This window comes from Xenopus tropicalis, chromosome 4, assembly GCF_000004195.4.
Source record: "Xenopus tropicalis strain Nigerian chromosome 4, UCB_Xtro_10.0, whole genome shotgun sequence".
In the NCBI taxonomy this organism is placed as follows: domain Eukaryota; kingdom Metazoa; phylum Chordata; class Amphibia; order Anura; family Pipidae; genus Xenopus; species Xenopus tropicalis.
Genome location: NC_030680.2, coordinates 112,085,553 through 112,105,407, shown reverse-complemented (window position 1 = coordinate 112,105,407; position 19,855 = coordinate 112,085,553). Strand labels below are relative to the sequence as shown.

Genomic DNA, 19,855 nt, shown 5'->3' with positions numbered 1-19,855 from the left:
AATGTTTTTATTAGATATGCCCATGTAATCAATTCTGTAACTATGAGTCATGGGAATATGGTGTGGAAATTCCCAGACTTCCCCTGAAAATGAGGCAAAAAAGAGAAAGGACAATAACCGGAGTGTTATGCAAACATGTTTATTTTATTTAATTACATCTGTATAGGAACTAACAGAAAATGTTAGGTGTCAGTTTGGTTTACAGAAAACAAAATTAAATTCTCATTACTTGTAGAGAAAGAGGAGTTTATTTATAGGAAAACTAGCTTAACTAAAGAAGTAGGGCAGAAATGTTGTACAGTATGTTTTAGATAACTGCACCCCTTTGTGTCCCCAAAGATGCCCCAGTAGCTCCCCATCTTCTTTTCTGCTGATTCCCTGCACATGCTCTGTGCTGCACTTACTGAGCTTAGTTACACAATATACTGTATATACTGTATAGTATATACAGTAAATGAAATTAATTCAGATTCTCAATACATGCTAACAAAGTATAGAGATGCACTTCTAAAAAATAAGTCTATTCCCCAGAAAATTATCCAGTTATAAAGAGTAATGGGTCTTTTAAAATGTGTCCAACATTTTGGTCTTCAAAGATCACAGTGGAGGTTAAATGAAACAATTTAGATTAATTTAGAAGACTGGTTCAGTAAATCAGTACTGAATATACATATTTCTTGAGTATTTTTATTATTCAGTTAATTATCTACGAGGCTTGCATGGGAATAATGGGAATGTATTTAATATTGTTTCCCATAAACCAAAACCCATTTTAAGTTTAACACTTTTTCTTCAAAGATTGAAATGCTGGTTTGTGTCAGTTTCATCACTAATTCCATCTTTATCTCATATAACACGTTCTGTAAAGAGATAAAAATTAGATACAAGGAATTAGATTTCTTTTCTTTCTCAAACGGCAATTACAGTAAAGCTGAGCATACAGAAACACTGCTAGGTTGTTATCAAGAGGAGCCTATACTTTACTGGATCTGACAGTCCCAAAGTATTTCCTACCAACATCGGAAAAGAAAGATTCCTTCTTTAAAGAACAGTAATGCCTAAGAATAAAAGGGTTTTTAAAATAATTAAAATATAATATACTGCTGCCCTGCACTGGTAAAAGTTATGTGTTTTCTTCAGAGACGCTCTTATTGTTTATATAATAAGCTGCTGTGTAGCCATGAGGGCAGCCTTTCAAGCTGGAAAAAGGGAGAAAATGCACAGGTTACATAGCAGATAACAGATATGTTCTGTAAAATACAATTGTGTAACCTGTGCCATTTAGCCCTATTTCAATTTGAATAGCTACTCCAATGACTACACCGGAGTTTGTTTATATAAACCATAGTAGTGTTTCTGAGGCAAACATACAATTTATACCAGTGCAGGGCAACAGTACATTGTATTTTAAAAACAGAAATGTATAGGTATATGTACATAAAAGGTATACATGACTTTTGACTGCAACAAGAAATTGTGCGTAACTATATCAAATTTCAAATGTCTTTGTGCAAACAATGTATTATTTAATGGAACAATGATCCATTATTTTGTACAAAGTATTATTTTTTCCTTCCTTATAACAAAGGGAGGAACCTATTGCCAGGAAAAGAGACCACACTGCAAATAAAGACATTCATATCACAACATCGGTCAACAATTAGGAAAGGCAGTACTAAATTGCCTGTCTCTAAACATTATGTATAGGCGGGACATACTGAATCTGATTTAAAATATATGATTTTGCAGTGTGTCCCCCAACTTAACAGTGAGGGAGGTGTGGTAGATACACCAGTTAAATTCATTGGCATCTAATGGATTGAATAAAGATTATGATTTATAATTGTTTTATGGTTTTATGATTTATTTTGTTAGGTTCTACAATTTTTTTATTTTGTTCATTCTTCTTTAGCAGAGTATGAGAGAAATATGGAGAGAAATATGGATAGGTGCCTGAGATTGTATAACCCGATGGGACATTATAGGGTTAAAACTGTGTGCTAAAATTTGAATAATTATGTCATATCCTATGGGTAACTTCCTGTTTTCCACTTTAAAAAGCTTGTATAGTTATGTATGAGACTGTGTTCATTGTTTCTGTATGCTTGAGAAAGACATTAGAACACTCCAAAACAATACTTGGAGGGACAAGAATGGATTTGCATAATAAGTGCTGTGTCAATTTTTTCTCTTTTTCATATATATATATATATATATATATATATATATATATATATATATATATATACCTCTGTGATTCTTCTTGAAAAACATCCTGCGTGTCATTCCAACCCTGTGTATATATATATATATACAAATTATAGTTTGACCATCACAGTACTCTCAGGGAGAACCATGACAGTAATAGTATTAGTAATATAGTAATAAAATGGGCAGACACAATTCCAGGACAGTGAAGCAACCATTTCAGAGTGTTACCAACATCAGTCTCAAACATTTATATCAGGGATCCTCAAACTACGGCCCATGGGTCCGGCCCCCAAGGTAATTTACCTGGCCCCCACTGCATCCTCACCCCTGGCAGTGGGGAGCAGGGGAGCTGGGAGAGGGACGATCGAGCTGGAAGAGGGAGGACACAGCAGGTAACGGCGAAGCTGGGAGAGAAAGGACGGAGTGGGGAGCTGGGGGAGAGAGAGGGCAGAGAGGGGAGTGGGAGGATACAGCAGGGAGTGGGAGGATGCAGTGGGGAGCAGGAAGAGGGAGGACACAGGAGCGGGGGGGCGGGCATAGTTTGAGAACTAGTCCTTCCCCCCAACAGTATGAGGGACCATGAATTAGCCCCCTGTTTAAAAAGTTTGAGGACCCCTTGCACACTTGCACAAGGTCTTATAGTCATTTCCAGGTTTGGCCTTCAAATAGTTTACCTGTTAGTTGGTTTAATGTAACCCTAGCTGACACTTCTCTTGCCTCGGTAGATGACTAAAAAAAAAAGATAATAAAATAAGCATGCTGTAGGGGGCATATCATTGTAAAAACTAAGAGCAAATATGGGACCTGTTATCCAGAATGCTCAGTACCTGGGGTTTTACAGATAAGGGGTCCCTTTATTACATGACAAGAGGTACCAATAATAACAATTATTTGTTATAGTCTTACCTGTTCCAATGGAACTTCCTGAGCATGCAACTGTGATACAAAAGAAAACAGCACTAAATAAGGTTTTAATTGGCAATCTATTGTACACAATATTTCACATTTTAAATGTTGTTTTTAATGAGCAAAATATATTTTACAATTTGTTGCAGGAAAATTCTTCATACTATCAATAACTGTTCATATGTTTAGTTGTTGTGTATTAAGTGAGTCATCCTTTAAGGGAAAGGTTAAGGTGGCCATACATGGGCCGGTTTTAGCTGCCAATATCTGTCCCTTAGACCATTTCGGCAGCTAATCGCCCCGTGTAGGGGCACAAACGACAGGCCTGCCCGACCGACATCTGGCCTAAAATCGCCCAGATATCCATCAGGCAGGTTAAAAAATTTAGTCGGATCGGGGACCGCTTCGGCTCGTTGATGCAGTCCCTGATCTGACTACTATACCCATCGTTCTAATTCGATCGTTTGGCCCCAGGGCCAAAAGACCGAATTAGCCTGGATTCGCCCGATATCGCCCACCCGTAGGTGGGGGATATCGGGAGAAGATCCGCTCTCTTGGCGACATTGCCAAGCGAGCGGATCTGAAGGTTATGGCCACCATTAGTCATACAGGGCTGATGAACAATCTCTGTAAAGCACTATGTAACTTGGATATAAATACACTGTAATTAAAATGATTTGGTTTGTTTCACTGGTGTTAAAACACATTTTGTATCAGAAGCACAGTGACTCAGTGTGCAGCACTGCCAAAACACTATCTGCAAGGAGTTTTTATGTTCTCCCTATGTCTGGGTGTTCTCTGGTTTCCTCCCACACTCCCAAAGCATACAGGTTAATTGGCTTCTGACTAAATTGACCATAGTGTGTGTGAATGTGATAGGCATTTTAGATTATAAGCTCCTCTGGGGCAGGGACTGATGTGGAAGATAGGTAATCTCAGAAAATTGCTGCAGAAATGCTTTGACACTATATAAATGACAAGAAATAAATAGATTTGGTTCAGCACTACAGTTCATAAAATACATGTATGTATATATAAGGCAAACTTACTTGCTTACTGAAAACAGTTCTTACCAGAATACATTTTCTTAGGACAGAATAAGGTCTGAAATTCTCCTGTTCTCACTGGAGAAACAACTACAGTGTACACATCTCCACATGGAATCTCAGTTACATCACAGTAACTAAGACTGGAGCTAGGAGTGCATGTGAAATTCCCTTTAGACCCCTGCAAGCTGGCACTATAGTTGCCTGGTCCAGACGATGCACGCCAAGATACACGAATCCCATTGTTGGATGAGCTATATAATAATTTAACACCAAATGGACAGCATGCGCCTATGGAATAAAAATAGTACAGTAACTAATAATCATCTTAAAAACAGTATAATACATTGACTGAATACAATGCGCTGATTTTTAATGTGACTGAAGAAGTTACATAGACACTCTAAAGTTCCTCGCCCAACAGAGAAAAGATAAAACAATTTCTCCATGCTTTCCAAAGGGGATGCTGCCATTCTTATCATTAGCTCCTTACTTACCAATTCAATACTGGGATTTGAGATCAACAAAATAACTACAGGATGAAGATTTTACATACACATGTTAGTTTTTTGAAACAATATAGATTTCAGATGCTAAGAGTGTAACAGCATTGATAATATGCATAAAACTTGCAAAAGAAGAAATGAGTAATATATCATCCAGTGCAGAGGAAGGGAAGAATATCTATAGTATGCAATATTAAGAACTACCAATAATATATCTTAGCTGTGTTGATTGTAAGAATGTATACCCTTGTATTAAAGAGGTTATAACACCTTTAAAATGGAAATTTCTGTTTTAGAGCACTTCCAGCTGATTAAATGAAGACAATTACTGGGAGATACTTTGTTTAAATGTCATTCAGTTTCAAACCTAGCACTGCACCAAATAATGTAATAGGATCTATAATATTTAGTTAAGAAACACATTTCTAGAAGGTAACTGCAAAATATCCAGTAACATCTTTATGAGGTTTAGTGGTTCAGGCTTTACTTCTTTCTTATTAGAGGTTTTCTGCTAATCTACCCCTTTCTCAGTAATGTGCTAGTATGGCCTAACTTTATGTATGTAAGTGTTTCCTATTATATTTAACTTGACCTTAGTTATAAAGGTGTTTATTTTGGTTATAGCTTAGGGAAGAAGGGATAATGACTCTACCAACTTGCAAAGGTACAGTTGAAGCTTGTAGTAAGCTTTATCACACTTCTTTAAAAACAAGGTTTAGTATGAGCATCCCTAACTAGAGACATAAAAGATACATAAATGAACTAAAGGAACTGTTGGCACCCAACTTAGATACTAAATCATGACTGCTCAATTCTACATTCCCATCTGTAGCCAGAAAACAGATTCAATCATAGAAGACGAGGACCAACTGAAGCTGTTGGAAAAGGTACTTTTCAAATAAGATGGTTACCAGGGTTGATATGCACAGTTCAAACTAATACATACTTGATGAATAGCCATGATAGTTGCATATTGATGTGAGACCAGTTTCACTAATAGCCTGTATTGACACAGAGTAGCTTGTTCCACAAGTGATACATCCAAGCAGACAGTGATTTTGAAGAGTGTGGCACTTTGCCTCTCCTTTAGGGGACACCAGAACTGTATTATATGTCTGTGCTCCTTTAGCCAAAGACCAGCTGATGTTTGTCACAGACTGTGTGACCTGGAGCACACTGAGATTAGCTGGGCAACATGGAGCTAGAAAGGAGCAATAGTGTTTTTGTTAGTATGTATCTGTGAACTCTATAGCTGGACTAAAAAGCTAAGAAATCTATAGATAATATAGGCACATTGGTACATTGGTAAAGAAACCTATTTCATTTCCCAGATTTCCTAGACATGTAAGCCAGAATAATAACATTCCATGTAAATTTAGAAAATACATTCCCCTGTCCCTCTCCAGGGGTCATTTATTTTCTAAGCCAATGTATCTACTTGAGCCATACGATTTTCAAACACTCCTGTTTCTTCTGTGCATGTATTCTTTTAGTTCCTTTTTCTGATTTACTTCTAGACTACAAGCACTAATAAAAAGGCAGGATTACCTGTTTCCAAAGGTATGCTGTAGCTTGGCAAGCTTATTCCTTCAACGGACTCGGCCACCACACTAACCATGAAGAGTGAGCCACAGGGAAGGTCCCCCAGCGAGCAGTAGGTGTTGGGATTTGTGCAGCCCCATAATCCAGCCTCTCCTTTGGCAGTCACCGTATATAAAGCATTATTGTTATTTGCATTCCAGTGCACGATGAAAGTTGTTTCATTGATCTTGGTGATGTTCGTAATTTCTGGGCTACATGGAGCTAAATAAAGATACTGTATTAGATAAATGGAAAGTCAAGCTGAAATATAATTTGCTCTTACTGCATTAAGAGTGTTCTTACTGCATGCCTGCAGTTGTTGTTGCCTAACATTAAAGTCTTATATAAACCCAGTATCTAGCTGGCAATGACCATTAATATTATATTCGGGTGATTTACTAAAATATGCCCATGTTATAGAAATAAACAATAATAATGATACAGTATATAGCCATATTGTATCCTTGTGTGACCCGAGATGTTTTTATTGTCAATTGTTGTGTATTATTTAGCTGGCATGCAAGGTTTATAAGAAAAGAAACAATGAAAGCCAAATCTAGAGTTACCCCTATGTATAATGTTTTGCATACAAGGTGTGGGCCAGGGTATTTCAGGAGATATTAATCAAACAATAGATCAGTTTTTAAGAATGTGGAAACAATAGGATCAGGTTTTTTTTTAAAAAAACAAACAAACATTTAAATTGTACTTTCATCTAGCTGGAAATTAACATCAAATACATATGCTTTATATAACATATGTCAGTGCTTTATAAAGCATAATAAAAAATAATAGTGTAGCCATATTGTTAGTGAGACTCAAGAAGTGTTTATTGTTAATTATTGTCAAATATTTAGTTGCTATCTTACGTTTAAGAGAACAGAAACAATGAAAGCCAGATCAAGGGCTACCCCTATGAATAATGTTTTGAAAAGGGGGTGGGCCTGGAAAATGTTGCAGATCTTAATTAAACAACAGCCCTGTTTTGAAGAATGCAGAAAGGCTACGTTCAGTTCTCTTGTAAGTAGTACATTTAAATTGTACTTTCATTGCTTAGTTATAACATGCCTATATGTTCCCTTTCCACAGGACTTAGATGTAAAGTCTTAACACAGGTCCCTAATTCCTACCCCCTCCCCAATATGGGAACCTGAACATTGCTCTGCAAAAACAGAGACTCTGCACTAGCTACATACTGCTGTGATCTGTGGCTTGGTTCTTCTGCCTTACACTTACCCTGTATCCCATATGCAGATCTATACAGGCAATGTAAGAGGGACACAGTCACAAATGCTGTGAACCAAACAATAACTCCATACCTGTCTTCATATACTTTGAGGCACATGATGTGTTGCTGCCCCTGTATTCACTGAGGGAATAAACAGTGACATTAAACAATGTGTTGCACTGCAGGCCAGAGAGTGTACAAAGAGTAGCTGTATCATTACAAAGTATCACATTTTCTCCATCATTTGCTTTTGTCTCATAGAGTTCAGCACCACGGACAGGGGACCACACAATCTCTAACGTATCACTGGATATAAATTCGGCACTGAAATCACTTGGGCAACATGGAGCTGAAAATAGAAAAACACAAATGATCTATAAAACCCACCACAATGTGGCACAAAAGCAAAAGAATATATTAGTAGTGTTCTTAAAATGCATGAAACCATGAAGTTGTGAATATACTAGTAATCTTTATTCACTTATATTCCGTTATCTGCACCTCTTGTTGTACATATGTTTTCAACACAGACATGGAAATATCTGCATTGTGTTAAAAATATGAGCATAAGCTGTTTAAACATGTGTATTACATAATCTGAGTCTAAAACAGATGAGCAGAGTTTAGGCTAATATGAAAGTATCAGCACCTGGGTTAAACATTTAAACACACATAAAATTGCACACAAATGCATTAAGCATCTTGGATTTTACCACTAGGTTTCATCTGCGTACTCTTCCAGAGATGCATGAAAAACATTTCTACGTAAAGAGACACTGTGTGTCATTTATAAAGTGCAGGGCAGTGCACAAGGTGTGCAGATCATGCATATATCTGCAGTATTTTTTTTTCTTTTTGCAATGTGCACTATGACCTGCACTTGTGAATTTCTGCAGATCTATGAACTCCAAAATTGAATACTGATGCTTTCAGCAGCACTGTATTCATGAGTAGGGGTTAGGAATATAGACATGCCCCTTCCCAACCCTTTACTTGTGTGTGATTTATGTGTACAAGTTAGAGAGTCTTGGTAGGTGCAGGCCACAACAGAACTGTGTACTTGCCCTGTGGCAGGCAGCAATTATTGTGCTGTCTTGCGCTTGCCAGCACTGCATCACCTAGTGATGGCTATCCAATTCAACTCTAGGTGCAAAAAGCAGCCAGACCCCCATAAGCAAGTTATTAATAATTAGTAAACATAGAAAAGAAAAAAGTAAAAGAGAAAGAATTAAATTCTCGGAAACTGTGCCATAAAGGTGACAACAAATACCTGAGAGTGAATTATGTTCTTTGTAAATAAACCTATGAAATAAGAAACTTGGGCGGCTTCTTTTTTGTATTTAGGATAATTATCTGAAAACATTCTTGTGAAGGTGAAATAGATATGACCATAAAAGACTCATCTTTATCCCATCTGTAATGGGATAGCAGAAATGTTTAGATGCTGGAAAAGCTTGTGACAAGAAGGGACTCCAAAAAGACATCTACAGTAGTTCATTCCACGAAGAAAGAAAAAAAATCTGACGTTTGTAGTTCCTCCTAATCCCCAGCTCTGTCTCTATTAAAAATACTTAAAGGGGTAGTTCACATTTAATTTGTAATAGGCTTTCATTTTTTATGTCTTGTGTTTTTTTTTAACTATTTAGTTTGATGACTAACTGCAAAGTTGCAAAAAATGGACATTCTAAAAAATATTAAAAAAAATTTGCCCTAAAAAACCACTTTGATAAGAAAACAACCAACTTGGCTTTAAAAATCATTTTTCCGCTTGGGCTTACATGACTCGTATTCCACAGGCCGAATTTGGCAGCTCTATTGATTGGCTTTGGTCTAAACTAGGAAATCAAGTTGCATCAGTCATTCAGCGATAGGACCACAAATCTCACCTTCAGCTGGGCTTTAAAAAATATTTAGAAGAGCAAATAGGCGTTATTTACACATTTTACCCTAACTGGTATGCCACTTTTCACAGCCCCAGGGCCTTGAAAAGGAATCTTAGAGAGCATTTTTGTGTGCTAGCAATCTGTTTTAAGCCCCAAAATGTTAATAAAGGTCTTCAAAAGAAAAGTGTATTCCAGTGGCAGTATTTACTTCTCTATGGGCACAGTTAAATGTAGAAGATTATCTGTTTTTCTCAGCCTGCATTTCCTCCACAAACTGGCACTGGGTCATCCTGTGTGGTGCTACACTGAGAGGATTCTGGCCTGAAAATGTGTACTTTTTGAAATTTTTAAGGCCACTCAGTGTAGCTGCACACAAGCCATAGGAAACCACAGGCAAAAAAATTTCACTACATTATCCCATAGGATAGTATCCCAAATAAAACATACAATACAGCATGGTTGTGTCCAATGGATTTCTGGGAACATATAATAACATGTTATTTATACAATCAGAGATACAGTATATATTTAAATTACAGGTACAATTCAAGAGGCAATACAGCATGACAAACAGTCCTAATGACTAAAAATTGTCATTTTGCACTTACCTGTAGTGTAGGTATAAATTTCTCCTGGAGGACTTTGTCCTGCCTTGTTGTATGCAAAAACACTCATGGAATAGACAAAGCCACAGTCAGCTGGAAAGTAGCAGTGAGTCTGGGATGTGTTACAATGAACCTCCAGTCCATCATCACTTTTCACAAACACCACATAATATTCAGAGAGATTCTTATTGGTCCATGAAACTGACAAGTTCCCAGCCTCCTCCATTACAACAGTTATGCCACTGGGTGCACATGGAACTGAAAATGGTGAAGAAATAAAGGGAACGAGTTGATTTTAGATTATAATAAAAATTTCCATTTTCTTCCTACTGAATGATTATTATGTTTAAACTTGACCACCCAAATAACAAACACAAATAATTCAATACTAATATACATTCTATGAAATGGCCTACATAGAATATATTGTTATAGATATATGTATATACATACTGGAAGGACCTTTAAACTACTTGTACAAAAGGGGCAATGGCTTGTAGGATTTTATCTTTATATACATATATACTTGCCAAATACGAAACATTCCCCCTATTCCACAGACCTACAGAAATTTCTTGAACATCCAGCATTCCACTGGTGCCCAACCTCAGCAAACTTCTTCCCGTTATGCACACATGCATCATACCTGATTTAAGGTTCCAGGATTTCGTAGATAGGGTAGACCCTGCTTCATTTATTGCTTCCACATACACTTCATATTCCAGTCCACACTGCAATGAGTTAACCGTGCAGGATGATAAAGCAGTTGAGCAATTGATGCTGTTATTTCCAGAAAAAAGAAGAACTGTGTAGTTGGTTGTGGCATCTGCTCCAATTACAGAAAATATAGCATCTGACCCTCCGTTGCTAGTTGTGATCTGAATATCAGAAGGTGCTGCAGGGCCTAGAGTGACAAACAAGGTGTGACGTAATTATTCATGTAAACATTACAGTCTAATAAAATAACATTCAATGTACATTACATGAAGTGTTTTCAGCTGGTATGCTGAGAGCTTATTTCAGTTAACAGCTTCTTTTAAATGTTTAAATACCTGCCACTCCAGTTGTTAAAAGGTTACTAGTAAGGCTGCAGCATCCCCTTAATCACTTAGGATTCCTTCTCCTTCTCTAACCTACCCGGCCCCCTCCCTTAGGAATTTACTTTGGCTGTTGGCTACTGAGCATGCTCAGTTTTTCTCAATTCAAGTTACCAAACAAAGCCTCCAGTCTAGCAGCCAATCAAGAGTTGGCACTGCTGGTTTTCACAGAAACTCTGCTCTAGCTGTGCACTCTGCTGGAAAAAGATGTTTTTTTCTCCTAACCTCCTGTCCAACAGTTACAGAGCTCAATCCAAGCAGAACTTTTCATCAAAGTATGTTCTGCCAATGTAAGCCTGCATTCTTCATTGCATGAACTTTACATCTCACATGTGCTGTTTGATGTAAATGTCACTGATGATGTGTAAGAGAAAGCTGTTTGTTTTAGGAAAATGTGATGATGCTGGCAAATGGAGGGGTTGGGTGATGGGAGATGTGTCCAACTTATAAACATGGTCGGAAAAAATAGGGTTAACATGTCCTTTAAAAGTATTTGCCAAATGCTTTTACATTACATATTTGATCTGCCATCTTCCTCTATGAGGGGATGTGATGGTGCTGGTGATCAAAAGGGATATATGCAGTACAAATGATGAGGTTCAGGTGGGAGAGATGTGCTCATGTTATATACATGGTAGAATATTTTGACTGAACAGGTGGTGTTTTTAAAAGTATATATGTTTTGTTGGCTTAAATCACAGGGGTCTAGGATTACAAGTCATAAAGTTACATACGCGTGAGATGGGTGAATGTGATGTCATCTCCAGGAATTCCACGGTCATCCCAGGCATTGATTTTAATGGTATAGGCTGTGCCTGGATCTAGTGAGGTGAAGTTAATAGATGTGCTAGTTGTGTTTTCGTTCCACCTATTGCCCAGACCATCAGATCTTATAAGGGATACGGAGTATAGCACAGTAGAGGAAACTGGCTGCCAGCTCACAATAATTGAATCATCAGTTGGAGATTCCACAGTGGCAGAAACAGAGCCAAGTACTGTAAAAACAAAAACAATAGTACTGTCAAAAACATTCAGTATAAAGATAGTGGCACAGTACATGGTACACTCATCTACTCCAAAGGTTTTGTTATGTCAATTTTTTGTCATTTCAAATTCTGGAATCGATTATCACGTGACTTTTGTACAAACAGATCATTCCCCCCAAAAAATGTCACATTACAGCAACAAGTAAACCTGCACATAGTACCTGTATTTGCCATGTTGGGAAGAGATGGTTGACTCTTGCCAGCAGAATTTATGGAACGTACACGTATTATGTAGTTTGTGGCAGCCTGCAAGCCAGTAACAGTTCCTGGAGAACTTAAGGCAATCGTCTGAAAAAAAGATTCTCCATCCTGGGCTATCACTTCATAGCTTGTGGCCCCAGGCACAACAGTCCACTCCACAGTAATGCTGTCACTTAGTTTGGAATAAGCCTGGTCAATGCTGGGAACCTCAGGAGCTAAACATGAAATAGTAGAAAGTCAATGTCCTATTGTGCACAATAAAAACAACTGTTTATAAAACATTTGCATGAATGAATACACAATTAATATGGCCTTAATAAAACAAGGGGCTTAGGCAGGATGGAAATACTAGTCTTTTTTACCAAGGTACATAATAATCAATAGAAATATATACCGGAAATCAAAATTTGCACTTACCTGTAAGCTGAGATGTTTGGGCCTGAGCAAGAATGGTGCCATTTTCATTAATGGCTTCTACTGTAACCAGATAATTGGTATTTGGGAGAAGTGTATTTATAGTCCCAGTTTCAGTAGTGGCATCATACACTGAAAATGCAGGCTCGCCTGTTAATATGACTGGGGATGCTGAGATTTTGTAAGACATGGCACCACTAATCTTGGACCACTGAACATAGACACTTCTTGATGTGACTTGAAATATCGATATAGAAAAATCTGAAAAAAAGGAAAGTGTTGAAAGAAATTTTTATTTATAACTAGTGCCACTAATATTCCAAAATATCAGAAATACTTAGACTGAATAAGACTGAAAAGTTAAGTAATTTTAGGCAAGGTGGGTTTTTAAAGGCGAGTAATGAAAATTCTCTGTCAAGTGCAAATTGTCTATTTATCTATTCATCAAAGTAAATCTCATATACCTCATCTCAAATGCGGCAATAGAATTAACACTATATTTATTTTATCATCTAGGGGATGTTGATGACTTTTCATGTTATTTTAGTTCCCATTGTAGGTGGATTGCCTCAAGTTTGTTGTATTACAGTGGTCTAACTAAATACAGTATGGCCTCACAGTTCTGGTCATGTGATATGGAGTCACTTGGGTCCTGGTCAGTAGAACAGGGCCATAAATGGGGATAGCAGACATTCATCTATACAGAGAGATGCTATAAAATTAAACCAGCAAAGCATTCCCTTGTACATAGCCAAAATGAAACAGGGACATTGCAGTGTAGAATGGACCTTTAAATAACCATTATAAGTAAAAAAAAATATTTACCTGAACACGATGCAATCTGAAAAGCAAAAATATATAGAGTATTAGTATTATTTAGTTTTCATATGTTAAAATTAATTTTAAAAAAGACACACTGTAGAAAATGGGGATATAATAACAACAATAATAATAATAATGTCAAGGTCTTATTTATTAATAGCTGGTGCAGCACTAAACATATGCATAAGTCGCATATCCCAAAGTGCCCAGGATGTCCATGCACCTGTGCAGATTGCATGGGTTTTACTGTACATAGCATCTAAATAAAGCCCTTTGTGTTTGATATGACCAGTACCTCAATAAATTACATTTGTATAACTATTCTCAATAACATTTATTACAGTATATACTCGTGTATAAGCTGAGTTTTTCAGCACCAAAAATGTGCTGAAAAATGAACCCTCGGCTTATACTCGAGTATAAGGATTCGAGGATAGAACAAGTTTGTTGTGCGGCTCACCCCTCCCAACCTGCCCCCCGCGGCCGGCCAGATGGGCGTGCGTGCACGTCCGTCCACAGGGGGGGGGTTAGTGCGCACAACAATATTTTGGGCGAGTACAAATAAAATGACAGGGAATGTGTTAGCAGAAAGGATGTTGGGTGATAAGGAGAGAAACAAAGGCAGGGGGCACAGATAAGAAGGCAATCTGGGAACTACAAATCCCAGATTTATTAAATTATACATTACCATATATCACTATCGCTAAGTAAAGTCAAAAGGATAAATCGCCATTGTGGTCATTTGGAGCATGTTGGGAATTGTAGTTCTTTGTACAATAATATTACAATGAGTGCATCACTCTATATACAGATTCTGTACATGAGCCGTTTATTTATCTGGATGTCAGCTGACCCCCTCGGATCACTGTTGTGCCCTACAGAGAGTGTTCTGAATGTTCTGGTTGGGCCCTGGCCGGTGTGCATTGCACTATGGGAGTGCATGGGAATTATGGGAAACAACCTTGTGCAGATATGGAAAGCTCACAGTCAGTGGCTCCCTAGGCAGGTATTGTATACTTACAGGCCCGGACTGGCAATCTGTGGGTTCTGGCAAATGCCAGAGGGGCTGCTGTAAGATGCTACAGACAGTCACTATTTATTGGGCTGGGGGGCTGTTTGGGCCCCTGTGTACTTGAAATGCCAGGGCCTGTTTCGAATCCCAGTCCAGGCCTGCCTACCTACCTGCTACTGGTGGCCTATACTAGCTTGCTTGCCGGTGGCTACTGACAATACAATATAAGGAACAGACACAACTTTTCCCTTTGCTAATGGAGTTCATGATGCTGGAAACAGAACCTTTATATTATACGCCATGGCGCAGGCTTCTTGGGGGCGGAACAAGATGGTGGAATGTATTGTTGACTTTTTAGCGGTAAATATCCAGGGTGCCTACCCTTGAGGTACTAGGGTTGGTTCACCAATGAGCATTATGTAAAGCAAAAGCAGAATTGGACTAGAGTGTTCAGGGTGTCCAGGGCCCACCTAGGCTTATACTCGAGTCAATAAGTTTTTCCAGTTTTCTTAGGTAAAATTAGGTACCTCGGCTTATATTCGGATCAGCTTATACTCGAGTATATATGGTATATTGTTACTTCAATCATTTCTGAAACCTACAATAGTGGGTATTTATTAAAGGAAAAAATTCATAAAGAGCCGCCAGAAAATACTCAGCAAGCAAAAGATCGTGAATTTATATAGAAGTTTAGGAGAACAGTCTCTTAGCAACTGTATTTATTTCTTTATCCAGTTTATTAAAACATTTGAGATTTTCAGCCTCATTGACAATGAATAGAACAATGTGACTCTCACTTGACCCTTGAAAATTAGTAAATAGACTTTGAAAAGCTGGATTTTTTGTATAGGCTGTAATAGACTAAATAGCAACCCTTGACAACAAAAAGAACACTAAGGGGCACATTTACTAAACTTTTTTGAGATAATTTCATATTTTTTCCAACTTTTTTTTAACTTATGGAACATTTTGGAATATATGTAAAAAGTTCATTAAAATTCCATGACTTTTTCGTGGTATTCGTAAATACAAAAATATTGCATTTTGCATCAAAACTACGAACATTTTGGAATTCTTTAAAGCTGTGGTTAAACTTTCCTTGGGACTACCTTTCTCTAGGTTTGATCTGTCGGGAACCATTGAGTCCTATGGAAGGCTTCCAAAGCTAGACATGGAAGGCATCAAAGCAAGAAAGGTTTTTGTGACTTTTCAGCACAAAAATTTTGTGATTTTCGGAACACAATTGCGATATTTTCGTAGGATCTTTAAAAGAATTTTCGTGACATTTTAGAACATTAGAAATTATCGTGGTTACTACGAATTTTTACCATATCGTGATTTTAGCCCAGAAAACCACTGGATCTTAGTAAATGTGCCTCTAATATCTCACCACTCTTTAGTTGAGTAGACTGGAATTTGAAGTTTATATCAGCTAAAAGAATAAAGGCTTTTTGTTACAAAAAGCTTTTTGCTGCTTATGTTTCTGCTTTTTATGTTAAGTTTCATCAAGCCATTTCCCTCTCCACTTATTGAAAGAACAACGTGTTGTTCCTTAAGTAGGATATTGTGATATTTACATTCACTAGTAATTGTTCAACCACAAAAAGCAGTATCATATACCTTATATTAGACAGGTTTAGGGAACATTTACATATAATACTGAGAATAATCCTTTCATATGACAGAAAGGCTAACTGCTCTTCTAATATTTCAGGCGTGTACATTGCTCCTGAATCTTTTCATTCATACAAGGGAGATTCTTTTCAGCTGCTGACAAACCTGAGAAGACAGATTTGGCTCATGCTTGATTAATGACCTTTCCACCTTCCGACTGTAAATTCCAATGCAGAGAGTACTGACCTGATGACTTGTAATTTGGCCCTGTGCTTTCAAATTCAATTTATGGATAAAGTCATGCAGTTTAACTGTGTTACAATTTCAACATTGAACTGGTCATGTTAAAAAGTATATTTCTTTTTAGATTGACAGAAGAAGCATCTGCAGAAAACCCAAGATTGCAAATTTGCAAAGAGGGTAATCATGCAAGATGTTAGATGTGTGCTACACTCTGGGGGTGATTTAAAGGATTGGTTAACTTTTAGTTTGTTATAGAATGGGCTATTCATAGCAACTTTTCAATTGGTCTTCATTTTTTATTTTGAATAGTTTTTCAGTTATTTGCCTTCCTCTTCTGACTCCTTCCATTTTTCAAATGAGGGCTTTTGGCCAGCAGTCAAATGCTATTGCTCTGTGATGCTACAATTGTATTGTTATTTTTAATTTGTATAACTTATCTTTCTATGTGGGCCATCCTCTATTCATATTTCTGCCTGGTTGCTATGTTTTATAGGGGCCTAGCAACTAGACAGCTGCTGAAATTCCAAGCTGGAGGGTTGCTGAACAAAAGAAGCTAAATAATTAAAGAACTACAAATAAGAATACTAATTGCAAATTGTTTTAGAATAGCACTCTCTACATAAATGTTAATGGTGAACAACCCCTTTAATATTTCTGTTCATTGCCTAGGAAAAGTTTGGGCACATTTTTTGTGATCATAGATCACTTGTATTATCTTTTGCTTGTGCAACCATAGGGGTGGATTTGTGCCATCGGTATCTAAGCACATTAACTCTGCATAGAGAGTGGCCATAGGAAAACAGCTGTATGATGCAGATATGATAAAATCAACATTTATATTCGACTGAATTTATAAAACTGCACTCACTCCATTTATGGGGAAATGCACCCACATGCAGAGGAAACTTGTCACATCATTCTCATCATTCAATCTAATCACCTATCATTATATGGAGTACGCCCAAGTCTTATGCAGTATGCACACAAATTTGGTAAAGTAATTCAAGGCTATTGTGATACTAAAATCTACAGTTAGTATTGATGTTGTTATATATGGTTTATATATGTGAGTGTATAGATAGGTCGGTATAGGTCTATGTGTGTGTGCGCTGGGGTTTGCTTGGAAATGTTGAACTTGATGGACTCTTTTTTCAATCCAACTTAACTAAGTAACCATATAAGAAATATTATTTGGTAGGCTAAAGTGTAATCTATATCTATGTATAAGTTGAAATAAATAATTATGTAGGGATATTATTTGATACACTATGCATATTCAATACATGTTTTTATATATACTTTTAAGTGCTTACAGTTTAGAGTGCTAAGTAATGCAAAATATATACTTACAGGTAGTAGTAAAGAAAGGAATAACCAAACGATGGAACAATTTGGTGGTTCTGCTCCCATTTTCTCTGTAGAACAATGCTGCACCTGGCTAGATGTCTGTTCACAAGAAGGATTAAGCAGAATGGCCACAAGAGTGATTGGGAAGAATGCAGGTCTGTGTAAGAACCCTCCCTGCAGTCTTTTCATTCAATGAGGGTGGAGGTAGCACTGGTATATTCTGAGAAATACATTATGCAAAGGTATCACACCAGGACATATTAACCCCTTCACTTTGAAAATATAACTCAATGTAGATCTGTTTAAAAATAACTAAGTAAAATAATTTAGTTATATTTAAGTTATGTTAATGTTTAGGTTTGGTTAATCTTTTTATGTGTCTCATATTACATGGGTTAGAGGTGTGTGCATGTGTGTTGACCTTCAGTGTGACACTTTTAATGCAAAAGAACAAATTTATCAAAAATCAGTAACATTTCTCAACCATTTTACTTTTTTTTGCAATGGGAATTCATTTTTTCACCAAAGATTACAGTGTAATTAGCAATGATTGGACAAATCCAATTTTTTCTTATTAAGTTTACCATGGGTGTCCACTGTGAGAATTTATGGTGGTAAAGGTAGTTAACCTCAGGTGCCTAAATATAAATACACCTCTCTCCTCACCCCCATGCAATTACCTGTCTCTTCTTTCGAAGCAGGTCAACCACCACATACCTGATGAAAATCGTTGACATTCCATATATTTTAAATCATACAGTGTATGTGCAAATGAGAGTTGCATTAATGTTGAGGACTTTGAGAGTTATGTTAGTTGTACCATGTTAAGGCCTGGATCACAGGCTGCATACTTGTATGTGCATCAGCTACAAGATGGCAGCCTGCATTTGTATTCTCTGGAATCATTGATTCTCTTACTGGTTCTATGATGCCTCATTTGTAAGTTCCCAATTCTGCCCTTCATACGCAGTGCTTACATTTACTTGCTCTTTAGATACATTATTCTGTAATGTATGACATTGTGGCCCAACTGCACACAGTTTTATAATGTCCACCATATCTACTGGGACTTACCAGGCATTAACCCCATAAATGGTATTACAGCATGCAATGAGATTAATACCAGAAAGATCTACTAAGATGTAAACATACTTTAGGCCTTTAGGAACTCCCACATGGTTTTCAGATATGAATGCTTGAGCCCGAAGGCTCGAGCATTCATACATGTGCCCAAAATAGATCCTATTTTAAGTTCACAGTCCTAAACAGCTCCAGATAGGCAAAATAAATAGAGACTGTCTATGGAACCTTACAGCAGCTCCTCTGGCATTTGCCAGAATCTACAGATTGCCAGTCTAGATCTGGTATCAGTATTAATGTAATGTCTATCTTATTTTAGATTATAGTCCCATGATCCTAAAACCTCAGGATACCATTGTGTACAGTGGACCCATAAAGATCTCTGGAGATGGACTTGTATCCTTCAGATGGTCCATGTTTCTTATCATTTCCTGTCTTATCTCCACAAGCACACAGACAATTCAGACTGGTTGTAATATGTGCTTCTTATATTGTAGGTAGTAAAAAGTGCAAAGTTGCCAATATTTTTGGCCATGGGCAGCTTTATGTATAAGTAAGAGGAAATATACTTTATTTGTTCTAGTAGAATCCTGTACATATACCGATCTGTTAATTTAATTGCTCCAGAAAAAAATTGGTCATTTAAAATCAAGTCTTGGTGCTTCTCTTTGTTGCTGACTTTGGAAAACAAAGCCCCTATCAATGAATAGAGCATTGGATTGCAGACCTTTATATGTCACATATATGACAAATGAGTCTTCAGCCTATCAGATCCTTATACTCATCCCCAGCCTCTGGCATGATGTGTCTAACCTGAGCGTACCTGTTGGAAGGGTACTATCAAATACAACTGGCCTGGCGGGAGGGCAAAGATTTTTTTTTAATGAAGCACATTAGCTGTAGCTAAAGCTGGCCATACATTTAAAGGTGGGCAACTTTGGGCTGACCCAGTTGGTTGGCTCTAGGGCGATAGGATTGCAGGATTTTAAAACCTGTCTGATTACTATCTGGCT

At 37.3% G+C, this 19,855-nt stretch overlaps 1 protein-coding gene across 1 annotated transcript; it reads right to left on the bottom strand.

Moving 5' to 3' along the window:
- Nucleotides 1-400: 400 nt before the first annotated feature.
- On the bottom strand, nucleotides 401-17,966 carry fndc7 (fibronectin type III domain containing 7). Its single transcript, XM_018093637.2, has 14 exons — nucleotides 17,766-17,966; nucleotides 13,550-13,565; nucleotides 12,728-12,985; nucleotides 12,271-12,525; nucleotides 11,798-12,058; nucleotides 10,613-10,870; nucleotides 9,970-10,224; nucleotides 7,570-7,827; nucleotides 6,218-6,472; nucleotides 5,616-5,870; nucleotides 4,191-4,454; nucleotides 3,118-3,147; nucleotides 2,886-2,940; nucleotides 401-860 (listed from the first exon to the last, which is right to left on the bottom strand). The coding sequence occupies exons 1-13, from the start codon at nucleotides 17,949-17,951 to the stop codon at nucleotides 2,909-2,911; spliced, it is 2,583 nt and encodes an 860-aa protein (XP_017949126.2). The 5' UTR covers nucleotides 17,952-17,966; the 3' UTR covers nucleotides 401-860; nucleotides 2,886-2,908.
- Between the last annotated feature and the right edge of the window lie 1,889 nt (nucleotides 17,967-19,855).